Source organism: Ammospiza nelsoni, chromosome 20, assembly GCF_027579445.1.
Source record: "Ammospiza nelsoni isolate bAmmNel1 chromosome 20, bAmmNel1.pri, whole genome shotgun sequence".
Taxonomy (NCBI): Eukaryota; Metazoa; Chordata; class Aves; order Passeriformes; family Passerellidae; genus Ammospiza; species Ammospiza nelsoni.
Genome location: NC_080652.1, coordinates 6,419,815 through 6,444,358, shown reverse-complemented (window position 1 = coordinate 6,444,358; position 24,544 = coordinate 6,419,815). Strand labels below are relative to the sequence as shown.

Below are 24,544 nucleotides of genomic sequence, written 5' to 3'. Positions count from 1 at the left end.
TTTCTCCCACAGCACTTCTGGGATTTTTAAATTGTTAAACACGCACAATTACAGATCTTTCGAAAACCTGATTAGTTTAGAAAACTTTCATGGCAAATACTGCCAGTGACCATATCACACAGCATATAAATAGGATACCAAAAGAGAGAAAAATAAAAACAAGGTTTATTTTTGTCCCCCTAAGAGCCATTTAGTAGAAAAATGGAGAGTACACGGACTTCAGAGACTTGAAACACAAAAGACCCGATTTTCCAGAAGATGCAGGAGAATTTGATGAAGTTGAGTATCTCCAGCTGCTCCTTAGTTGGCTTAAGGCAAAGTCAGGATTTCACACACCCCCAGAACTCACATGGCATTTGCACCAAGATCCCAAATGAAATGACACTGATTTCCTTCAAATTTAATTGTTTTGGCTCAGTCCTGGGTGGGTATAGTCAGGATCAGAAAATCAGGGTAAGAGGAGTAAAGCAACATTAGCATCACTCTCACAAATAAAGGTAAGGATCAGGGATTATATAAGAATCAAGTATAAAAAACCAAGCCAAACTCATAATTTCTGGTATAAAATTGTTACAAACACTGTGGTTATGCAGGAGACTATCTCTTGTGAGTGTAGAGCCCAGGCACCTCAGTTATTTTCAGCATCACACTGACAGTATAAAAAAAATATTTTAAAAAACCCCCATATGATCTCCCCAACAGTGCAACTGAATGAGAAGTGAGGCACGAAGAGAGCTCTTACAAGAATTAACACACTCAACAATCCTCTGACAGGTTTTAAGAGCTGAAACCATCATGACCTAACAGGAGAAAAAGGATCTTTTCCATTATATGTAAAACCACCTGGTTTTGGGGCTCAGTTTATGGTGTAACACCAACCTCCAGCACCAAACCAGTAATGCTGATATTGTCTGATACCCCACATTTTGATCAGATGCCAACACAATTTTATTTTGTCACTCTGCAATAAAAACATCTCCCCGCAGTGACCCTAAAATGCCATTTAGTTTTCTAAATCAATATGGCTTTTGAAACAAAGCTTCTGTGTGCTTAAAAAAGGTGCAAGGAAAGCATTGCTCTCAGAGAAGAGAGCGAGTGGGGCTGAGGGAGGAGCCCAGTAAAGGACATTCCCTAAAAACGTTGTCGTAGGAAGACTTGAGGAACTGGACGTAGTTCTGCATGCTGCGGTTGGTGCTCTCCGACTGCTCCAGCCGATCCCGCAGGTCCTGGAGGCGGCTCTCGTATCGGCGCTCTGCCTGCACAGGGGAGCAAAAATCCGGCTGAAAGGCAGCAACACTCACCCTGTTCCTGTTAAACTCTTCCCCCAAAGTGCTGAGGAGAGCCAGAATTAGCACAGCTCGAGATGACATTACCATAGATGGTGCTGTGATATTTATAATTTCTGCTCGTTCTCAACTCCATTCAGCAATCAGCTGATAAAAGCAGGAGATAATGTGGCTTATCAGTTGGGCTTTTAAAACGTGTTAGCTGTAGTTACCAGGAATGAAACACACCCTTTTCTGAAAAGGAACTTGACCTGATCCATCAGCTAACACAATTCCAAGTAAAACTAAAGCAAGGAAGCAAGGTAAATAGGACAGGACAAAAGATTGCCAGTCCTCTAGAAGAAATCCTTTCATCTAAAAGGGGGACTGCACTCTCTCTGATACAGGTGAAATGAAATTGAAATCTGTCCACAATACCTGGTGCAAATCTACTTTGAACACAAGGAAAGTCTGATTCTTTTCTTACACACACATAACTTTACACCAGTTCACTCACATCCTCGTACTCCAACCTGCCTATCACTTACTACGCAATCCTGAACTAGTGACAAGTCCTATGTCACACATCCATGGACACACACAACAGCACATCACATTCAGGCACAGCTCTGCATGCCTTCAGCAGCACATCCACAGGATGATTTATGGAATCCAATTGTTGCCAGGGCACCACCAGTACAGCAGGACTATCCCCCACAAGCCACTCACATCGTCTTTGCTCCGATGCAACTGGTTCAGCTCTGTTTTATTCCTGCTCAGCTGGGTCTCCAAATCCAACACCTTGGACTGGGCTGCCCTCTCTCTGGAGACTGCTCGTTCTCGAGCTTGTTCCACCTACACAGAACAACAACTTTGTTAGAGGAATGTCTATGGAAGAATGTTTTTTCCCTACCCATTGCCCACAACCCCTTTAAAGTTTAACTGACACACTCTCATACATAAACAGCAGCTCAGTCTTGTGCTTTTCTCTGTTGTAAACCAAGTTCAGTTCTTCAACAGTGCTGACAAATAGCAGCAGCACATTATTTGTATTTCACTGAACATGATGATTTTACTGGGTTTGATCATAAGCTGAGAAGATATTTTCAGCATTCTCACTGTTCCCCTTTCACAGCCTGGGTAGCTTTGGGTGAATTCACAACCATGAAAAATGACTCACTTGTCTTTTGGCATCCTCAATGGCCATCTCCAGCTGGCGTGCCAGGGAGCTGCACTCACGGCTCTTCTCCTCCAGCCGCAGCTGACACTGGTGGATCGACTCCTCGCGTTTTGCTATGACCTGAAGGAATTCTATGTTCTGGGCACTCGTGGATTCTAGTTTTCTAGTTTAAGACAATAAGGGAAGGAAACCTATTCATTTTAAATGGAGTGTGTTTCATTCTGCCTCTTGTCAGGTCCTGACTCCTCTGGTAATAGATTCTATTCCCGCTTGAAAGGTGAGAGACCCAGGAAATGTTCTCCAGTCCTCAAATCAAAATTTCCAATATTGAAGGACCAACAGAGTACCCATATACCTGCATTTTCTGAGACATTGGCACTAAAAGAAATGCATGAACATAGGTAAAAATACTGTAGTATCTAGTAACCTCAGAATTGCCAGGCTAGATTGGACAATGAGCTCATTTCTTTGCTCTCTAAGCCATCATCCTGTCTAACAACATTCACAACAAGTGCTGCTGCAAAAGCATATAACTCTCAGTGGATAGCTACAGATTAGAGAACCTTGTGGGATAGGCAAATGCACAGAATCCTGGAGGCATGTGGGGAACTGGAACAAGACTGAAGCTGTTTCAATCCCCTGTAAAAACAATGGAAATGGAAGGTTAAAAAAGCAAGAGAGCCTACTATTTCTAACCTTTCCAGCTCCTCCACCTTCAAGGTGAGTTGCTTTTTCTCCTCTTGGGCAGACTGATATCTCTCTCTTGTCATCTCCATTTTGTCCCCCTGGAGGTCAATCTAAAATTATAGGAATTAATTACTTCACAGAGCAGTCACTACACACACACATGTCCAGCCATCTAAAACATATGCAGCTCTCAGAAGGAAATATGCTCCATTCATAACTTCTGGAGAGCTTCAGAAAGGGAACCATGGATAGAACTAAAGATCCATTTTGCTGATGCTTCCAGTTACAGTCTGGGAAGGTGTAGGAAAACTCATCTGTACTGCAAAAGAAAAAACAGGCCTGTAAATTCCTGCATGTAGAGCAGCAGCTACAAACCAAGCACACACACAAGGACAGCAGCCACAAACATGCCAGCAGCCCACAACAGCATCAGAGCCTGAAACACCAGGGAGGGTTATAATTCCAAACCAAGCAGACTAAAGTGGTCAGACAGAGATCATGTGCTGTTGTGAGGCACAGCTGTAGATGTCATCCCTGTTTGAAATTGTCCTGCAATACTTACACACAGTCTTTCTGGGAACAAAAAACAGAAACTGGGAAAAGCACCTGAAATGAGAGTGAGAAAATAGTTGGGCCAGCACCATCACCAGAAAACTACAGGAGGGGAAGTTGACAAGAGGATGAGATAACAGAAACAAGGGCTGGCATTAGCAAGTGCTGCCATGGCTGCTAACAAGTCCCATCTGCCCCAAGGGATGAGAAACCTTTCAAATGTCAAGGAATGCTACCAGCAAAGCCGCTAATTTCTTGCACAAAGACATGGCACACACCTTTATTTTGCAGTGCACGTTTAATCTTTTCAAAAAGAGACGAGAACAGAGCCGAAGTTTGAACCTTGCCGTGATTAGAACTCAATCTGATTTCGCAGAGCTCTGCACTGGTACGGGTACTTTCTGCCAGTCCCTTACCAGCTGACGGAGATCTGAAATCATGTCACACAGGTCCCCGTTCTTCTTCTCGTAACACATCAGCTGCTGATGGCACTCGGCCAGCTGTGTCTCAGTGTACTTCAGGATCTCAGGCAGCTTCTCCAGTTCAGCAAGCTGGCTCTGGAACTTCTGACGAGTCTGTAATTAAGGAAGAGAAGGTGAGGAACTTTCAAATGTTCATAGGATCAAGACTAAAAAAATTCTCAACTTCAATTAAGCTTTGTTAGTCCACAACCATGATGACACTGTGTGGATATTTGGCCAGTGCTGGAGTTCAAAGCCTAAGGTCTTTTCCTGCTCCAAAAAGCTTTCACTTAGGATCTGAAATTCCCCATGGATTGTGTAAGAAGGAGTATTTTGGATTGTGGGCTTCAATTTTACTGGAAATACAAGCTCTGCTTCTGAGGTCAGCTGTTCCACATTAGATAATGGTGTAACCTATCTAATCCACTGTTCAAAACCACTATTTCTGCAGCAAAGGACACACTAAATAATTTATACACCTCTGAACAATGCCATATAGTCAGAAAGAAGCTGCTAAATGTTCATTCTGCAAAACCCATTGAACAAGTCCTGAGAAAAAGGCAAGATAAGCCTTTTATTTTCTATTCCCAGCTGTTTTTCACTAGACTCAGAACACTAAGACCCCTGAATGTCTACAACATGTCTTTAGAGGGATAGTTACCTCTTCAATCTCCCTGTTCATTTCATCCCTTAAGGTCTCGTTCTCTTTTTCACACTTCTCCAGTCTTGCTGCCAGCTCATCTGCCTCCTTTCTGGCCATCTGTGCCTGGACATTCAAAAAAAGACCCCAGACTTCATCTGTTATAAATAGTTTTCAACACATGTTTGCAATGCCTTGGAGTAATTGAAACTGCTCCAGCTGGCAATAGCTAAGGCATTACAGAATAAGCCACAGAGGAAGGAGAAAACACCTTTGTGCAAGGGCTGAAGGTTCTGAGACCTACCTGTGCCGTGTAGGTTTCAATCAACCCTTCGTAGCTCCTGACAGAGTTCTGGAGATGTTGCAATTCCATCTGTGCCTGGTTCAGTTTGTCCTCCATTGAAATCAGAGCAGCCTGAGAAAAAGAAAGCATCTTCCATTGAGTGCTTGGAAGTACCTGACATGTGAGCTATCTAATGATGCCTAGACTAAGAAAATACAGTTTTGTCCATGCAAGTTGCCAAAACTTTCCACACTTCAATAGACTGCCAAATTTACATCAGCAGAGCACAGAGGTTTGGGATGGAAAAAAGATGTAGGTCACCCACAAGATCACTCATGGTAAAGGACAACAGAATAAATATGCCAGTCATTTTTTTTTGTTGTTGTTCTGGAGATTACCATTCTCTCTGTATAAGCTACAACAGCTGTTTGTTCTCCGGTCAGCAGCATGAAGGTGTAAGGACAAGATTCAAGATCCCAGCTAGATGAAACAGTAGTTGGAGATACTTGTAGCCAAAACATGGAAGGAACACAGCTCCCTCAGTATGTACACTCTCTGTGTCTGCTCCCAGCACACTGGCCCTGTCCCAGTCAGGTTATATGAACTGGTTTAAACTGTACAGGAACAATGGGTGAAATTTGACTCTGTCCTAAGTGGCCAAGCAAGTTGTTATAATTCCACCTTCTTTTCCTCCTAGCATTTCATCTTCAAACCCTTAGAGTCACTGACCTTCAGTTTTTCATTGTCTTTCTTCAAAGCACTGTTCTCTCCAGTCAGTTGCTGTAGTTTATCCACCAAAGCTTCGTTTTCGTCCCGTGTCTGTTCCTGGATCCTTGCCAGTTGTTCCGTCAGGTCTGCAACACGGCTGCCACACAGAAAGAAAATTAATCCTTAAGTGACAAGAAGAGTAAGGCTCCTAACCTTTGAAAACCAGCTTCAGGAACATAGCTTTTCCCTATCCTTTCATCTTCCTTCTCCAGTCATGTATGCACACCTCTCTGTTAACACTATTTGACTATTTCAATCTTTTTATACCTCCTGGAAATTCACTGGAATTGTCCCCCTGGAGTGCAAATGAATTGTCTCAAAGATGAACAGGATAAAGATTTGTCTCTCTCACCTCATACCTACCTAATTTTCCCTGCAGCAACACCTGTACTGCAGTGATACCAACATATTTATTTACCTTCACAACAAAACTGGCATCAACTATACTACTTAGGTCTTTTCATATCTTCCATTACAGTTATTCAAAAAGATCTCAAAACAAAAATAATCTTAATTCAAAGCATTACAAAATGGCAAAAGAACAGTTTTAAGAGTCAGCAAAGCTTAAAGAGTCTGCCTTTGCTGTGGCAAGGCAGCAGCAGAAGCCACATATCTCTCTCCACCTCTTCAAACTCTGCTCTAGCCCTTGGCCAGTGCTGATTTTGCTTGGTTATTTACAAGCAATCCAATTAAAATATTCATTTCAATGCTATTTTTCAATTAAATTACCCTTGAACTTTGAACTCATCCCCACTCAGGCTTCTTTCTCTGCACAGATTTTACTCTAACCTGTTCAGTGTAACAACTTCCAGTTCAAGGTCATCCTTCTCCTTCATGGCTTTGCTGCAGCGATTCCTCCAGGCCTCGAGATTGCACTGGGCCTCAGCAATAGCACTTTCCTGTCAGACAGGGGAAATACAAGAGAGAAAAAAGTAAGGCAAAATCATCACTGGTGTGAGATATGCAGACAATATACAGAAATGCCCTTAACTTAGGACATGCAGTGAAAACAGCGACAGCTGAGCAAACTGGATTTGTTCTAAACTTGGCATAAATGGGCCATGGCATCAAGACAGAAATAAATTTCATTAGTTGAGAGAAAAGACTCTCCCCAGGGCTGCTACTAGAAGTCAAGAATTTAAAATCATGACCTCAAACTAGGCTCCTCCTGTTCCAGCAGGTACCTTTTCTGCTAGCTGGGCAGTCAGTTTCTGCACATAATCCTCACTCCGCTCCGCCCGCTCTTTCTGTGCACGGACTGCTTTCTTCAGGGCCTCTTTATCACTCTCTGCTTTGCACCTCAGGTCTTGCAGCTGCTCCAGAAGACAGTCCATCTCTCCCTTAGTGTGATTTTCACTGATCTCCATATTCTGCAAGGGAACAAAACCACAATATGGATTAATGCACATATTACACCTGCAAACCCAAAGCAGCAAATAATTTCCTAGAAATGGTGATGAGAACCAGGCACAAATCCCCAGTGTTCAGTCTGGAGGTATTTGCAGTCAGGTTTCATCTACACAACCCTGTCTAAATGCTGAAAGAGATGGCAGCATGACATCTTCCTTTTCTTCCAGGAGTCTTCTTCTTTCATAAACTGCTTCCTAAAATACTGATTTCTCTCCTGACCAATATAAATACTGTAACAGTCTTTTGATCTACCTGAGAAAATTCTTTTTATTCATGAAATGTATGCATATTATAATGTTGCTTTATGCACCTCTTACTAGAACAGATTAAAGCTCCTTTAAACTATTACCACGTTTATGTTCCTTGTAACATCATCCCAACATATGCTAAATATAAAAGTCTAATCAAAATACACCAGAGGAACTTTCTCCTCCTCATTTATACTGGAGAACAGATTAATGAGGGTGATCAAACTGGCACAGCATTTTTCCAAAAAATCAAATTAAATAGTTTCAGTTTGTCTTGATGCTTGACTAAACCAAAGCCATCTTTTCAATAATTATGGAGCAACTAACTTAAAAAAAAGAAAATCTAATTAATGCACATAGACCTTAAGGCTAAGATCTTGCCTCAGGCCTCAAAAGTTAAAAGATTTCTCTTTTCTTATTTAATTTGAAAATCACACTGTGTGTTTATGCAATAAACATCACCAGCCAATATTTCAGTCAACCAGACTCTGTAAGAAGCTTTTGCTCCTCCCCTTGTGAGTGAATTCAGTCCATGGGAGCAAAGGAAGAGACAATCCCCAGGGAGCAGGGCAGCCATACCTGCAGCTGTGCAACCAGACGGTCATTCTCAGCTTCTCTGCTCCTCAGCTGGGCTTGTAAATGGGCCTTCACAGACTCCAGGGATCTGGCAAGTTCAAAGGCTTTCTTTGCCTGTTCCTAGATAAGCAAGAACAAGACAAATGTGATTTACTCAACAAGCTAATAGAAGGAACACTTTGTAATATGCAGTAGTAAGCTCAGATTTCTTCACTGAATGATCTCCAGCCACCTCCAGGTGGACTCTCACAGCTTTTCAGTCCAACAACAAGGGAACAAATGAGCAGCCATTTATTTTACAACACATGTGAAGGACTGGCATGAAAGGTATATTCTAGAGCAAAATATCCTTCATAGCTGATCTCTTCCACTGCATTCCCCCTTTACTTTCTAAACTAAGGAACAGATTGGAATTTGCCATTGGGAACAAACAGGACCTTAAACAGAATGGCAATTCAGTGTCCAAGCAAAGAGAATTCTACCTATCCATCCCTGTCAGAGGTGTCTTATTAACAGAATATGGAACCCACAATAGTGTGAGTATTGGTATCTGCCTAGTTTTACAAGCAAGCTGGTCATCTGATCTCAAAACAGCAGTCTGCAAACAACCTCATCTTTTGGACTGCCTGGGGTTTTACAGAACTGAAAAGTAGAAAACTGAGGGAAAAACAGAAAAACAAAATTACCTTTTCTGCCACTATTTGAAGTGTGAGGGTTTCCACTTCTTTTTCTTTTCCCTGAAGCCTGATTTGAAGTTGCTGGAAAAAAACAAACAAACATGCAGATATCAGGAACAAACACATTTAGGATGGCAGGTAGAAGGCAAAAGGTGTAACTGCCTCCCTGTCAAGACCACCTGATCTGTGGCATGGCCTGTTGTCCACAACAACAGCATCCTCTTCCCCACAAAAACAGGATGCATTCTACTCAAGCAGGAAGCAAAAGGGATACACGTACATTTGTGCAACGGGGCACAGGATATCCAGTCAGGACCATATACACTCCACAGACTAAAAAGGGCATTTACCTATGTCTCACAGCAAGTTTTGTAGCTTCTGCAAATGCAAGAACTCTTGTCTCAGTTTGCAGAGAAGGAAATTAACAAAAAACTGGCACTCATTCAGGTAACTCATTCAGTGACAGAGCCCAATACACAGAATTATTCCCATTCTAAGTCCCCATATTTCGAAGGCAGTGAAACTCTACCCATATTTAAATGCAGGTTGTTAACCAGAGGAGCAATGTAGTAACTCTGATTGCCACAAAAGCTCAAATAATTATTTTATTGACCTAAAAGGCACTAGAGTAAGATTTGACAGTGTAATATAAGACAAAGAAGGGCTTGTCATTTTAGATCTCTCTGCTGTAGCATTAAAGAAATGAGAGATTGTGGTTTGCTTACCATATTCTCTGCATCCATGTCAGCCAGCCTTTTCAGCAGCATTGCTTGTCGATCCATAACCTTCTGGGCATCTTTCTACAAAATAAATGCATGAGAAAAATTGTTAACTAAAAAGTCAATTTTATACAGGTTCTTTAAATGGAACTGGGAAAATCAACTACTTCTTCCCAGCTGCAGCAGCAATTCTTAGAAGATACACAGAAACATCACACTCACAAAATATTTCACGTATCAGTATCCAGCTCAGAAAGCTCTTCCACTTCCCAGCCAAAGATTAAAATAAAAAGCATGATGGCAATATAAGATCATTCTGAACTCTCCCACTACTCTGGGAAAGTCATGTGGAAGAATTCAGACCTTTTATCCAATCTCACTGATGGCTGAGGTAACTGTTACCACCAGCCTGCTTTTGCTGAAATGGAATATCAACTACAGAAAAACCAGAAATTTCATTTTTCTACTGGTCTTATTAACAGTAGAGAATGGTTCTGTACGTGCAGCATAGAATTGCTTCTGTTGCCCTCAGAGCCCACAAAATGAAAGTTCTGAATATCCATAGGCTCCCATTAGTTGAGGCCATATCAAGTCCTCAGACTCCAGCAACAGCAGCGTTTGAGACCAGCAGGATCAGCAGATACAGCCATATCCAGAGGAGACAGCTGGCAACACAACAGGGCCTGAACTTTTTAATGCAGTCAAAGACTTAGAGGCTCAACCATCCTCAGAGCAGAAAAGCTAGTTTTACTCTATGAATTAGGCAGAGATAAAGAATTGAAAGATTACAAACTCAAAATTCCCTTCCAGCCCATGAGACAACACAGCCTCCTGTAATCAGCCAGGTTCCACACCCAGCAGTTCTCACCTCCCGAGACTGATGCTCTGCAAGAAGTTCTCGGAGTGTGCGGTTAGTTTCCTCAAAGGTGCTCAACTTCTGAAGCAGCAGCTCTTTTTGCCTCGTTAGAGCATTTATATCTGTGCTGCTCATGTGCTTCTCCTGAAGGAAAAACATTAAACAAACAAATGAAGAAACAAAAATAAAGAAAGGAATGAGAAAAACAAAACACAGAAACTCGAAACCCACAAAACATAAACAAAATGATGTAATTGTTCACTTCTCTGCAGAAGGTAAATGGAAGTAAATACCCCACTTTAAAACCGAACCTTAAGGGTGGTTAAATTCCTCCACTTTTCCTTAGATTTTACTGGATTGGCAACTATAACATTACTTTTTTAAGACATCCATATAGCAGGACAAAAGGCACGAACAAAAAGGGATGCCTACAATGTTGAGTCTCCCAATGGTATTTCTCAGGGCATGGATCTGTCTGGCAGCTGCAGCTCCATCCCTTTCTGCTTCACTCAGCTTGCTCATCAAACATTCCTTCTCCTGCTGCAAGCATTCTTTCTGTAGCCTGCAAGGAGAATTCAGCCATCAGAGGAACAAGAAGCTTTGGCAGCTTTACCAGCCACTGTTGATATAGAGTTGATTGAGTTAAAATTAATAAAAAGCTCAAATCAGCGGATAAAAGCTCTAAACAAAAACTGCTTAAGATCTACCCTCTATCAGTGTGGAAGCTGCTTTGAGAAAAGGCAGTAAGCAGGCACCAGGAGCTTGCTAAGATCACAGCTATGACATTTAGAGGGGACAAATCAGGCTTATACAAAAGTGAGCACACTGCTAAACCCAAAACACAATGCTGTGCTTTTCCTGGGCACTTATGCCACACCAGAAATAGGACTCCAAATGGCCAAACAAAAAAACAGAAGAGCACACCAAGATATGCAGCTCAACGTTTTTAGCCAGCACTTGTAATCTTAGAAACATTCCTAGAGTTTTCTGAGAAAGGAACGGAAAGTATTAACTTCCAAGTGATATATCTTAAGGAAAATTAAAACTAACTCTCCTAAAACACTAATGTCCCCCTGGAGACACAAACTTCACTAATTCTTTAGATATAAAGTAGATGCAAAAATGTCAGACTTGCAGATCTTCAGGATTACTAAGAAAAAAAGCCTATGGTTCAGTCCTCTCAGAGGCTGTCACTCCTGGCTCCGTATGATTTTTAGAAAGGTAAAAAATTCTCTTTTAGTTTTCAGCTCCATGTGTATTCATTTATTGTTCTACCAATATCATCACAATTCAAGCAGAATCCCTTAATCTTCAAAATACTAATGGCAGGGCTAGGCTGACCCTCCACACAAGCCAACTGCTCTCAGGTCTCTCTCAAAGTAGGGATATTTTCCCATTCCAAAAATCATGCTAGAGCCCTTCCCTGCAGCTATTGCCACCTGGAACCCCCTTCTAAAAGGTGACAAAAAATCCAAGTGCATCAGTTCTTCAGCAGCAGCTACAACCTCATATCATGTCAGCAGTAAAGAAGGGAGGTGCCTGTGGATACCACAAGTTCAGAACAGTGAGAAGTGAAGCTTTCTTACACAGTCAGGTCCTTCTCCTCCTTTATACGCTCAATGTTGCGCCGGAGCCGCGAGTTCTCATTCTCTGTTTCTACCAGCTCCTGTGTCATCTCATTCAGTTCTTCCTTCTGTTCCTCCAGGAGACGCTTTGTGATTTCCTCCTGTTCCTCCATTTGCTGCATCTTGACCTGAAGATATTGGAATAAAACTTAAACCAGGGGCTTTGGAAGCGTTACACAGAATCCACATCCCAAATCAGTGAACCACTCATAGTCAATTAACTTATTGAAACTATAAAAAAAAATTAAGTATCTATCTCCTCCCAGGTGACAAGTGACAGGACATGAGGAAACGGCCTCAAGCTGTGTCAGGGGATATTCTTCACAGGAAGGGCTGTCAGGTATTGGAAAGGGCTGCCCAAGGAGGTGGTGGAGTCACCATCCCTGGATAAGTTTTAAAAAAGCCTGGACATGGCACTCAGTGCCATGCTTTAGTTGATGAGGAGGTGTTAAGGTCATAGGTTGGACTTGATGATCTCAGAGGTCTTTCCAACCTAGTTCATTCTGTGATTCTTAATGATTCTGTGGTTCTAAAGTTGATTTTTGTTTTATAATCATGCAAGTAATTCCATTAAATTTCATAGCATAAATAAAATGGAAAATGCTTGATGTAAGAATTCCTATCCTCAAATCCTATTCTTGTTCACTGATTTGATGCCCATGTAGCTTTGAGTAAAATAATAATACAGAATTTGCCACTCTGAGTGTTAACTCAATCTTAAGAATGCAGTTTACGCCCATCATGATGCATCTTATGAGAGTTGGGAACATCTCCCACGTATTTTTAAGTGGTGTCAAGTACATAAGAGCCTATTTATCTGGAAAACACAACATCACTGGGCTGCACATTTTTAAAACTGAATCAGAAGAAACAATCTCATTGAATAAAGGAATTTTTTTTACAATAAAACATCAATGCATTCTGTTATTCAATTTCACTGAAGAAACAATTTCATTGAATAAGGGGATTTTTTTGACAATAAAACATCAATGCATTGTATTCTTCACTTTCTGTAGTCATCAGTTTTCAGATTTTGGGCTTGGGCAGGAGAGATTACTTGGAACCTAAAGCACACCAATATCTTATTAATTTTATAATATTTTTAAATGTTTCATAATGTGGCTTAGTGAATTCTCACTAGGATAGTTCAGCTATTCTAAACAATTCAATTTATTTTCAAGCAAGCTACCAACAGCCTGGGCAGCCTTCCATTGCACCAAGACCTGCCTCCAGCCTCCTCTTGTCAAAGGATCAGTTACAAAGCCCGAGTCAGCAGGTCTTTCCACTGTCTCCTCACCTCTTTTTTCAGTGTTCCCACCATATTCATTAGGCTGTCTATCTTCTTTTCATATTTGTTAATTTTGCAGCAGGCGGGATCATCGTCGTCTGTGGAGAGGTCACTGAGGCGCATTACGGACTGCATCCTGTCACACTCAGTGGTAGGCAGAGCTCCTAGATGACCACCTGATTCTTTCTAGGGAATAAAGGGGATAATTTTTTTTAGTATAACATTATAAATAGTATTCTGACACTGCCAAAAAACAGAGACTGGGTCACATCACTGCAGCAAGGCTAGGAAAGAAAAAAAATATTGTTTACAAACAGCTCTTCTCTTTCCATCTGGGAAAGGTCAAGAATGCAGAAAGAGTACAATGAAAAAGAAGAAAATCTAATCAAAGCTCAAATCCTCATCTAGGAAATGCCAGGAATACAACAGGCAAAACTATCAACCCATGAGAAAGAAAAAATGATGCAATGCTACACAAACACTCTGTGCTTTGGAAGACACTGAGACCAGCAGTCCCTCACTGAGCCTCCAGATGAGATCTTGAAGTGCACCAGTAAAATCACAAAAAATAATTGTGTCTGGCTTCTAGAGACAGAAAGGCATGGCCACAGGCTGTTTATGAATTCTCAGTTTTTCTACATTAAAAAAGATTGGAAAAGATTTACATTGAAAAAGATTTCCAGAAGACACTTCAAATAGATGGTAGGGGACAGTAGCCTTCTCTCAGATCTGCCCAACTCTCTCACTACACAACTGCTCTCTTCAACCTTGGTTAAACCTCAAAGTTTGTTTTAAAGAGCAAAACCAGGTGTACCTCCCACTTCAAGATGGTATCACGAGTGCTTGTTTTGCCTGGGGGTATCCAAGGGGCTTTAGTTTTCACCCGAACGGCTCGCACCCCGTCCCCTTTAGATTTCTGTTTGTGCTTTTGCTAAAGGAAGAGAAAGTAAAACAAATTACAGAGCCTTAAAGAACCATTTGCAATTTTTAGTGCTGCAAAACCAAACAAAAGATCATTAATACAGAACTATCAGTAGTGCTTCACATGATGCATCAGGTGAGATGAGGTAGCAGCCACCAAAGGAAGCTGACACCAGCCAGAAGGAAAGATTAATGCACATTCAGCTGGCAGGATGGCTGGATGTAGGACCTGACAGATCCCTGGGAGATCCCTCTCCATCCCAGATTCATCTCACAAAAAAGCAGCTATATCATTTGACACCATGATTGATTTTGGAAAGCCCTGGAAGTGTTTTCCCTACTGTAGTCAACTAGAAGATGCACATTTATTTGTATTGAACTTGAGCTGCTCTATCTGAAGGAGAGTTAAAGCGTTTTTGCATAATTCTAACCTTAGTGAAAAATCAGATGCTGTAGACATTCCCTACTGGCAATTAATTCATAAGACTTGTTATTTTCACTGTCATTCCATCCCATTATGAAATTTGCCATTAGCAACAAACACAGAATTAATACAAGACTTAGAACAGGATGTCTGCAGATAAGGAAGAATGAGATAGCGACTTCCATCAACTTTTTAGAACAACTTTCCATAAATATCCAGCAACAAAAGAGGATATGGGATAGCTAGAACATCAGCTTCAGTTTTGCCTTGTGCCTCCTGTGGATAAGGCTGGGAAGAGTTCTTCTTGGCTGCAGAACTCAGTGGACAGAGAATGTCCTTAATGCCAGAAGACGGTCTGAATGAAGATTCTTTTTCTAAGTACATTTATTTTAATGCAATCAAGATGCTACTTGAAATGCCTAAGTACTACCTCTCCTCAAAGCTTTCCTCCTAAAAACAGATATGAAGCCAAACAGAAAACATTATCAGCACACACATCCAAGAAATAAAATGATATCACATTGGAAGCAACATTTCTCACATGAACATGAAAAGCAATTCTGTATCACACCAAAATCATCTTTCAACAAATCAACATAGCAAATGTGTCACTGCAAATTCACCACTGAATATGAAATGAAGTCTCATAGCTCTAGCACAACAGTAGAACAGACCTGGCAGATTTTGTGATGCTTCTAGGGCCATTCACCTTCTCTGCAGCCCTTACAACCAACCAGGTACACACTCCTACCTGGCATTTTGCAGGTGTGGTTTTCTGCCCCTTTTTAATATGGACATGGACAGGGGTGTTTTCATCCACATGGACGTGCAAAGGGGGAGATGAGCAACGGTTCTTCATGGCTCTTCTCCCACAAATGGAAAAGGGAAATGCAATGAAGGGAAACCTGTGAATACGGAAACTGGAAACAACAACATTTCCTTCAGTGTTCAGAGAGAAACAGTGGCCAGCCTTGGTTAACATTTGAGCTTTTTATCAGGAGCATCTGCCATTTTGAACTTCACTCTATTCTTCTGTAAAGCCAGGATTAACACAAACAATTCCTCTGCTTCCAGTATTTTCTGCTTTTAACCTGGTTACTGAAGATCAAACACAGCTGGATCAATAGCAGGTGTCCGTAAGAACCATTGAAGTTCAAAGTCTTAAAGCAAGTGAGCAAATCAAGGGTTCCCATAACCAACAAGATCTGATTACAAAGAGAAATTTGAAGCAGGGAGGAGAATTAATTGAAAAGTTAAGAAAAACCATCACGAAATCATCATACCAATCCATCCTAGAACCCTGAACCTGCATGCTCCTTCATATGTGCTTAACTTTGAGCATCTTTTTTAAGCATAAATCCTTTAAAGCCATTGCATCACAGCATTTCTTTAATCTCCAGAGAAACATATAACCATAACCTGACACAACACAGAAAAGCCTAGAGACACAAGGTTCAGATCATCATCTTGGAGCCTCAGTTGATGTAAAGGCATAATGTAATTGCAAATCTTACACAAAGCCACCAGCAGCACTAACCTGATTCTGGCAGAAAGGATATTGTCAGCCTAAGTAAAGTTACTTACAGCTTTTTTCAAGCCCTTGGCTTTCCTGCGCACAGCCTTGGGTGTAGAGGAACTATCTTCGGTGTCAGGCGAGAAACACCTGTTACAGAAATAATAAAATTATTTAGAGGAAAAGGTGCCAATTTCTTAACATCCTCTTCCTTTTGATTTAAGAGAATACCAAGTACATGAACTCAAAAAACAAAAGTTAGTGTGCCCTAGTTTACTCTGTAAAGCACTGGATGAGGAAAGACCAGACTATAATTCCTAACATACTGGCAATGGAAATTGCTTTAAACAGTGGAAATGTTTTGTACAATTACATGATGGCATTATTCACTTACAAACTTTCATATCCTAGCCCCAATTTTGAAAGAACACAGCAGCACTTCCTTCACTTCAGGAACAGGGCAGGGACTGACAGAGCCTTTGAATCACCACGAGTGACAACCAAACGTCCAAACGTCACTGTGCCCGCCTTAGCAACAAGGCTCACACGTAACCATTCATTCCTCCCGCAATCTCCGCAGGTTTTCCATGGAATCTGCGGTCACCCCAGGCTGGCAGAGCCGCGGTCCGGGGGCCGTGAGCTGCCCGCAGCCCCGAGCAGGGCAGGCCTTCACTGGCCGGGCCCGGCAGCTCCCAACGCCCGCCCGCGCCGTTATCCGGGGCCGACGGCTGCCGCTGGCCTGCCAGCAGGAAGGAGCCCGAAAGGCAGGGAAGAAGGAATAATTCCCGGGGCGCGGACACTCACACAGTGAGGGGATACACAAATGCTGAGGAGACACCCACCGAGGCAAGGGAACGCCCACACGTTGAGGGGACGCTCCACAGGGCGAGGCCCCCCGCTCCGCCCTGCCCTCCGCGGGCTCGGCGCTCTCACCAGGCAGCTGGGCGCGGGGTCCGCAGCCACTTCAGTTCCCCATCAGTGCGGTGAGAGGTGCAGGGGCGGCTGTGGACTGAGTTGTGGGCACCTCGCAGGCACCAGGCACAGGAGGAGCGGCCGCAGGGTCCCGGCCGCCGTCGCCGGCGTCCCCCCCGCGGCTCCACCATTGGGCGATTCGAACGGCCCTGAGCGGTGGTAACCGCCCCCGGTAACCGCCCGCAGCGCCATGCGGCCGGCACGAGCGGCCTCGGGCGGCCCGGCCCCACCGGCCGCAGCTCCCTCACGGCTGCGGCACCCTCAGTAGGGGCTGCTCGTCCCCACAGAAATGGGCAGGGCTGAAAAGAGCATGAAATAAGTGGATTCATAAGTCAGTTTTCTTGGCGTTGCCTTTGAGATGAGTTTTACAGTCTTAAAGGTGACGCCAGAATTGTGTACACAGCCACTTTTCCTGTTAAGCAGAACTTTGTGCAGTTCTGGCCGTCCCCAATACAAGGACATGGAAATGTTGGAGGAGACCACGAAGTTGATAAGGGGATTAGAGCACCCTCCCTATAAAGACAGGCTGAGAGAGTTGGGGCTGCTCAGCCTGGAAAACAGAAAGGTCGTGTGGAAACCTCAGAGCACCTTGCAGGATCTGAAGGGGGCTACAAGAAAGCCAGAGAGGGACTCATCAGGAACTGTAGTAATAGGACAAGGAGAAAATTGAAAGAGGGGAAATTTAAGCTAGATATTAGGGAGAAATTCTTCCCTGTGAGGGTGGTGAGAACTGGCACAAGTTGCTCAGGGAGGTTGTGGATGCCCCAACCCTGGCAGTGCTCAAATCCAGACTGGATAAGGCCTTGAGAACCTGGTCTAGTGGGAGGTGTCCCTGCCCATGGCAGGGGAGGTTGGGAGTAGATGATCTTTAAGGTCCATTCCAATCCCTTAACATTCTAAGACTCCATAAAAGGTGATAAAAAATCCTGAAACAATCTTTATTTAATGTAATATTATTGGCATGTTAGTGTTACGGATATTTATCTTGAGAGGACTGATTCATGTACCACAGCAAGGAGAAGTGGAATCACTGAGCCCTTGGTGCTTCAGATCCACATTTAACATGAAAATCTCTTCCTCCCTCTCAGGTTGAGGTGGATGCTGAAATTATCATCAAGAGTTTCTTCAACCTCCTGTTTATGCATGCTCAATAAAATTCTTTAAAAGAACATTGCCTGTTGAAACTATGGACACAAGTTTCAGTATAGAGCAGTTTAAAGAAATACAAGTCACAGCAGCCACACAGCCATTTGTACTGTAAACATTTTCCTTCTCCCTTCAATGTCAGATCATAACTGAATTTGGAACTAGTCCTCCATTCAGAAAAAACCCAAACCTCTATCACCACCATTGTTATAACCAATTAAGGTACTCTTCCCTGAACACACACTGGACAAGCAGTTGTATTTACAGACCAACTTCAGCTGCACCTGAAATATCACAACAAATCAGATTCCCTGAAACCTGCCTGTTCTTTAGGGAAACAGAACTTGATCAAGGTGATAATTAAGGATACTTGGGCTGTTTAGAGGATCACTCACATTTGAACCTGCCTTGTCTATGACAAGTACGGTTTCTGCAGTTAGAGAGGGACTTTGACAAGGGGTAGTGGCTTCCCACTAACAGAGAGCAGGGTTACCTAGGATGTTACAAAAAACATCCCTCCTGTGAGGATGGGGAACACTGGCACAGCTTGCCCAGAGAAGCTGTGGCTGCCCCATTCCTAGAAGTATTCAAGGTCAGGTTGGACAGGGCTTGGAGCAACCTGGTCTAATGGAAGGTGTCCCTGCCCATGGCAGGGGTTGGAACAAGATGGTTTTTAAGGTCCCTTCCAACCCGCACCATTCTATGACTCTACCTAGCACAGCTCAGATAACTTAGCTGCAGGTACAGCTCCTAATCTGCCACATCAGCAAATCCTTTGTTACTCTTGCATGACAGAAACATCTAGAGATCTCCTGGCCATGCAGATGGCTCTTAATCCTTCTTTTCCTAAAACAAGAACAAACTGATCTTCAGGGATATTCCAGAGAAACCTCATGCAAGACAAGCCTTTCCAATAACTGCTCTGCATTTGTGATTTCAGTGTAGGCCATGCTCTTTGGGTGTAAAGGGTACGGTAAGAACTCAGATCTCACAAAGAGGACAGAATAAAGCCAGCCTTTATCCTTGCAGACCGTACAGAATCAAATCCTGAGAGAACCGTTTACATGGAAGAGTGAAAGCAGATGCCTTGCTGAGTGCAGCCTTGCTGCTGTCAGAGGAAGGGTGCCTTCTCCAGCACTGCAGATTCCTCCAGTTCCCTTAACACTAGGTTTACAAGATGCTATTGCAGGAAATATTGTCACTTAAAAACCAGTATCCAGTGTCTTAGTTAGGAAAACACTTTAGGTGACATGGATGAGTAGCAGAAGATAGCCTGAGGAAAAAGCTGGTCAGGCCTACCACATCTGACACAGCCATAACACCAGCCAAGAGCATCTTGCTTTTACAGTAACCTGCTCTGAGGGTGTCTCTTATCTGAAAGAAGCCTTTTCATTGCATTCTTCAGTTCAAAGCGTCTCCTTTCCAGCAGCATCCAAAATCTCTTTCTTTTACCTGTCCCCATCCTTCTACAAACACCCAGCTGGACCCTTCTCTCACAGCAACTTGATGTTCTGAACGGGGTGGTCTCTGTGCCCACATGTCAATCCATTAGGTGTGATCAGTCAACTCTAAAAATAAAAGCCATTTCTTCTGAAGTTTTCACCATGCAAGTACTTCAGGGAGGCAGCTGCAGCTGGCATCAGATTGCAACTCCAGTTTTTTCAATTACTTCTTCCATGCGCTGGTACCAAGGCTGAATATTGGTGTGAGCCATCATGTCATCAAAGGCTTCCAGCCCTTCCATGACCCGGAGTACCCCGTACACTGCCTGTGAGAGCAGAGAGGTCAGAACAACACTGAGAAAGCAGTGGAGAATAGCTTAGGGTACAACTGTCTCAATAGCCTAGCCAGTATGGCTCTTCCCCTGTCCTGCCATCTGATCCATTCTTCTGATTAGCAAGGAGGAGTGAATGGCAGACAGGTAATTAAGAATATGCATGTTTTTCCATGAGGAAATAGTAAGGATCAGGATCTATGTGCACTTATGGGGAAGTCCCCACCACATGGGAACTGTATTACTGCACAAAGGACAGTATCTCACGTAGCTCAACTTCCCTGCCTGTATTATATTAACCATTAACCATCTCTGTATTAACAGAGATGAGCAGCAGGATAATTTGTGATCCACCTGACAATAACCACAGGGATGAAGCCCTTACCAGGTCAGCGAGGTTTGGCTGGTTCCCACCCATGAACAGTCGATTTTTGCCAACAGCTTTCACCCACTCGTTAACTGCTTGATACAAATCTTCTCGGACATCATCTCGAAGCTGGTGTCTGCATAAAGAGAAGAACCAGTTTGAACACAAAAGTTTTTCTTTCTTTAACCTTCTATCACCTCTCACCTTATGGGCTGGTCTTGGTTTGCAAGTAAGGGCAGTATTTCAGAGTGAAGGGGCAGTCAGTAATTAAATAGTGGATGAGTAGAGGGGTGCAGTACCTCCAGTTACAGAAGTACAGTTGTTACTCATACAAGATTAAATGGTTCAGTTTAAAACTCTAGAGGTTCTGCCCTTTGACAGCTGGGGTTCACAGCTAAGGAGAAGCTATTTCTCCTCTTGTGTACCTTGTGCTTAGTGATACCAACCTTTTCTTCAGCCTCTTGCTAACGAAGAACATGGCAACAGCCCCCACGTATTTGGCAAAGAGACCTTCCAAGGTGCCAAACTTCCCCTCACGGACAATGTAATCAAAAGATGCCAAGGCCTCTTTGGGGGTGCGGTAAACATTGGGGGAGATGAGGTGAACAAGCCAATCATCTGCCCACTTTCTCCATTTCATTTCTTCCCTGCAAGGAATCAAAATAATGTTTTCAGTGAACGAGGTACATATAGAAGGGCTACAGGAGGCAGGATCACATTTGCCTTAGCCAGAGATCCTTCCAAGGTCAAACACTCGTACCCAGGTACTCTGATGGCCTCTCTAAAATGCACTCAGCAGCGTTATTTTTGGCAAGGCTCCTCCAATCTCCAACTGAATGTAAGACTAAGCTAGAGCATTAGGTTCTCTGCCCAATATGAGAAATAAGCAGGAATGGAAATTTTCCCTCAATAGCATTCCTCTGTGGCACAAAGGAAAGGCCAAGAAGGAAACTGGAGGCAGCTGAAGGCCTGTGTGACCATGGTGGTGGTAACCAGGCTGTCTAACAGCTTTGTTTTGAATTATCTAACAAACACAGCAAACCAACCAATGAGGCTTGAAATACTAACAGGAGTGTGACAAGACTAGTCAGCCCTAGCGGGATTTTACATCTACATCAACCCTGAGTACATATGGAGGAGGCTGTAACCCTAGTTGGAGAGCCCAGAAACTGAAGAGCACTTACACTCTCACTTCTTTGACAGGATAGACTCTTTTGGTCTCCTTCTCATCCAGCATGAGCCAGTATTTATTCTCATACTCAACCACCTCCTTGCCTTTTTCAGTCACTGTTTTAACAGGCGGATAAAAGGACACGATTTCTTCTAAGCTATTCCTCCTGTGAACAGAAACACAGTTAGCACTGATCTGGCTCCTGCAAAAAAGGAGCAAGAGCAAAGGCCAGATTCAAAGACACACGCTATAAAATGTATTACTCTAAAAGTAAGTGCACCATGTTCCAGATTCTATTTGAAAAAAAAAAAAAAAGAGAGAGACTGGAACAGCTACTTGCAAATAACTATTATTAGTGCACATACCTTTGTCTGTGGTGGAGCAGAAATTTCTGCAGGCATAAAACTTCCTACCATTCTCAAGTAGTCCTAAAGGACAGGCCATAGGCACAACAATGCCATTTCATTCTAGATGTTATAACTGGCTAACTGTAAGCTCAGTTTCAGGATTAACACTAGTCCATGTTTAAGTAGGTTTTGTGCAAACAGAATCTCACAGATGAGAAAGTACTTCTGAAAGGTACAAGCTTTGCTTTACATCACAAACACATCACAACATATATAGGCATCACCCATAATATCACAACCAGGCTCAGGTCACCCAGAGCTTCAAAGCCTGAGGTCAGCAAGAGACTTACAGCACTCTTCTAAAACTCTACTTAACCTGGGCTTTCCACATTCAACACTTCTCTCATCACCCTGTTTTCTTACCTGGAAACAAGATAGGTCTTTATTGCACTGATTATCACCGAGGAGTCGTTCAATTGCTGAAAAACAGGATTAAAGCAACCATTTAAAAGAAACTGGTTAAATTGAAAAAGAAATTCTTCAAAATCTTTTCCCCAAGGCTCCAAGTCAGGGAGACTTACCAGAGGGCTCCCAGCATTGGCTAGCAGGATGGGCACCTTTCTGTAGGAAGAGAATTTGATCTCTTTCCTCATGATTGGGTTCACTTCCACAATTTCATAGGGCAGTCCATGATAATCAAGAAAAGCTCGGACTTTGCTGCAGAAAGGACACGTTTTATACTGGTAGAGAGTGAGCTGCAGGCTCCCTGCAGGCAGCTGGAGCAGAAAGAGAACAGAAGATTCCATTTTCTAATAAAAACATAAACACTACCGTCCTTCCACCCTTATTTCTGTCCTAAATGTTCTGACATTCAGTGTCAACATCTGATCATGAGCATATCTTGGCTATCAGATGCTTTCTTTAAATGGCGTTAAATATTAAAATATTCACCATCCATTGGGACCAATAACCTGTTTCTCTACAAGTCTATTTAATGTGCTGGAAATTCCTACTCACAGCCAGGAAAAAAAAAAGAAAAAGTTAAATCCAGACAGTTTACCCCTTTATGGTTTCTATTCTGTAAAACAGAATTTTATAGAAAAACACAACCATTTGCAGTAATATTCAAATAAACAAAAATAAAGCCTTTACAAGACAATCCTTCCCCCACAACAGCCTCTGTTGAGGCCACAAGATGGGGAGAGCAGAGTTTGCATTTGATTTTAGGCACGTGTCTGCCCAAATTCACATTCCTAGGATTAACCAACCTGGGCACAGCTGGGACAAGGCAGGGAAAGCCCAGGGCCACCGTGACATCAGCTACGGGATGTTTGGCAAAGCTGCTGCACCTCAGCAGCCCGACAGGCCGTGCCAATCATTCCGCACACATTAAAGAACAAATGCAGCCACCCCGCTTTGTTTCTCATTTACAATTTACTGGGTTACACAACCCTGCGCGGGTGCTGCGAAAAAGCAACAACAGAAAAGGCTCCACACCCCCAAGGAAGCCCTCACTGACAGCCTTTCCTTACGGCTACTCAAGGAATGCCCTGCCAGGGGCCTGCCAGACCGTTCTCAGCTCTTCCCTCACTCAGAGCGGGGCAGAAGGAGTCGCTCGGCCCGCAGGGAGCCGCTGTCCCCGGGAGCTCGCTGCCGCCGCAGCAGGGTCCCCGCAGGCCTCGGGGAGGGCACGGCGGGGATCAGGGGGAGCCGGCGTTACCTCAGCGGCCGAGTGCTCCCGCAGGCGCTGCCGCGCCGCCAGGCACAGCCCGGCGGTGCCGCCCAGAGCGAACGCAGCGCCCAGCACCAGGCGGCCGCCGCTGCTGCCTCCCCGTCCCGCCGCGGCGCCGAAAGCTCGTCCCGGGGCCCGCAGCCGCCAGGCTGGCGGCAACAGCAGCGCTCCGAGCCGCCAGACGCGGCCGGCACCCGCCATCTTCGGCTGAGGGCGGGCGGAGAGCGGCCGCTCCGCCCCGGGCACGGCGGCACCGCCCCGGCACGGCCGCGGCTCGGGGCTCGGGGTTCGGGCATGGCAGCACCGCACCCCGCTGAGGGCGCCCCCCGCACGGGACACCCAACAAGGGGCGGACCAGGTGCCCTTTAATTATCAAATTTGAGAACACACCAGAGCCTAAACTGAGAGTAAAAGAATCAGTTAAAAGGGTGAGGGAACTGGGCATGTTCAGCCGCGAGAAAAGGCAGCTGAGGGGATTTCATCGATGTATATCAATATCTGCAGAGAGGGGGCATAGAATGGACCAGGCCGTGGTGCCGAGCAATAGAACAAGAGAAGTGGGCAGGAAGGGATGGACAGAAAGTTCCACCTGAGCATGAGGAAAAACTTCTTTCCTGAACAGTGACCGAGCCCTGAACAGGTTGCCCAGAGAGGGTGTGGAGTCTTCCTCACTGGGGATATTCCAGAACTGTCTGGACACAATCCTGTGCAGTGTGTGCTGGGGTGACCCTGCTTGAGCAGGAAGGTAAAACCAGATGATCCACTGTGATCCCTTCCAGCCTGACCCCTTCTGGGATTCTGTGGTTTTCTGCCCTGTGGGGCTGTGGAGTCTGACCAGCACATATTCACAATGCAAGTGCACATCTCCACACTGAAAGTCTTCATCTGTTTTATTAACATGGGGTTATATCCATTCATTACACTTATATTCAATTTCCCTAT

General features: G+C 43.8%; 2 protein-coding genes across 5 annotated transcripts; both read right to left on the bottom strand.

Annotated features, from left to right (window-relative positions):
- Positions 1–130: 130 nt before the first annotated feature.
- Positions 131–17,093, bottom strand: ODF2 (outer dense fiber of sperm tails 2). 4 transcript variants are annotated; one of them, XM_059486259.1, is made up of 21 exons: positions 16,936–17,093; positions 16,165–16,243; positions 15,332–15,500; positions 14,050–14,166; positions 13,245–13,421; positions 11,909–12,075; positions 10,755–10,884; positions 10,335–10,466; positions 9,473–9,547; positions 8,757–8,828; positions 8,074–8,190; positions 7,021–7,206; positions 6,626–6,735; positions 5,798–5,933; positions 5,090–5,200; positions 4,807–4,911; positions 4,101–4,259; positions 3,142–3,242; positions 2,446–2,608; positions 1,995–2,120; positions 131–1,256 (listed from the first exon to the last, which is right to left on the bottom strand). In XM_059486259.1, exons 3-21 carry the CDS (start codon positions 15,437–15,439, stop codon positions 1,080–1,082), a joined length of 2,469 nt encoding a protein of 822 aa, XP_059342242.1. In that variant the 5' UTR covers positions 15,440–15,500; positions 16,165–16,243; positions 16,936–17,093; the 3' UTR covers positions 131–1,079. The 4 variants fall into 4 exon arrangements, with proteins under 4 accessions (XP_059342242.1, XP_059342241.1, XP_059342243.1 ...); XM_059486258.1 differs by lacking the exon at positions 16,936–17,093 and adding an exon at positions 16,488–16,711; XM_059486260.1 differs by lacking the exons at positions 15,332–15,500; positions 16,936–17,093 and adding an exon at positions 16,647–16,755.
- A 2,117-nt stretch (positions 17,094–19,210) lies between these two features.
- PTGES2 (prostaglandin E synthase 2) lies at positions 19,211–23,819 on the bottom strand. Its single transcript, XM_059486473.1, has 7 exons — positions 23,591–23,819; positions 22,452–22,646; positions 22,294–22,349; positions 21,537–21,689; positions 20,799–20,999; positions 20,371–20,488; positions 19,211–19,979 (listed from the first exon to the last, which is right to left on the bottom strand). Exons 1-7 carry the CDS (start codon positions 23,801–23,803, stop codon positions 19,851–19,853), a joined length of 1,065 nt encoding a protein of 354 aa, XP_059342456.1. The 5' UTR covers positions 23,804–23,819; the 3' UTR covers positions 19,211–19,850.
- Positions 23,820–24,544: the final 725 nt, after the last annotated feature.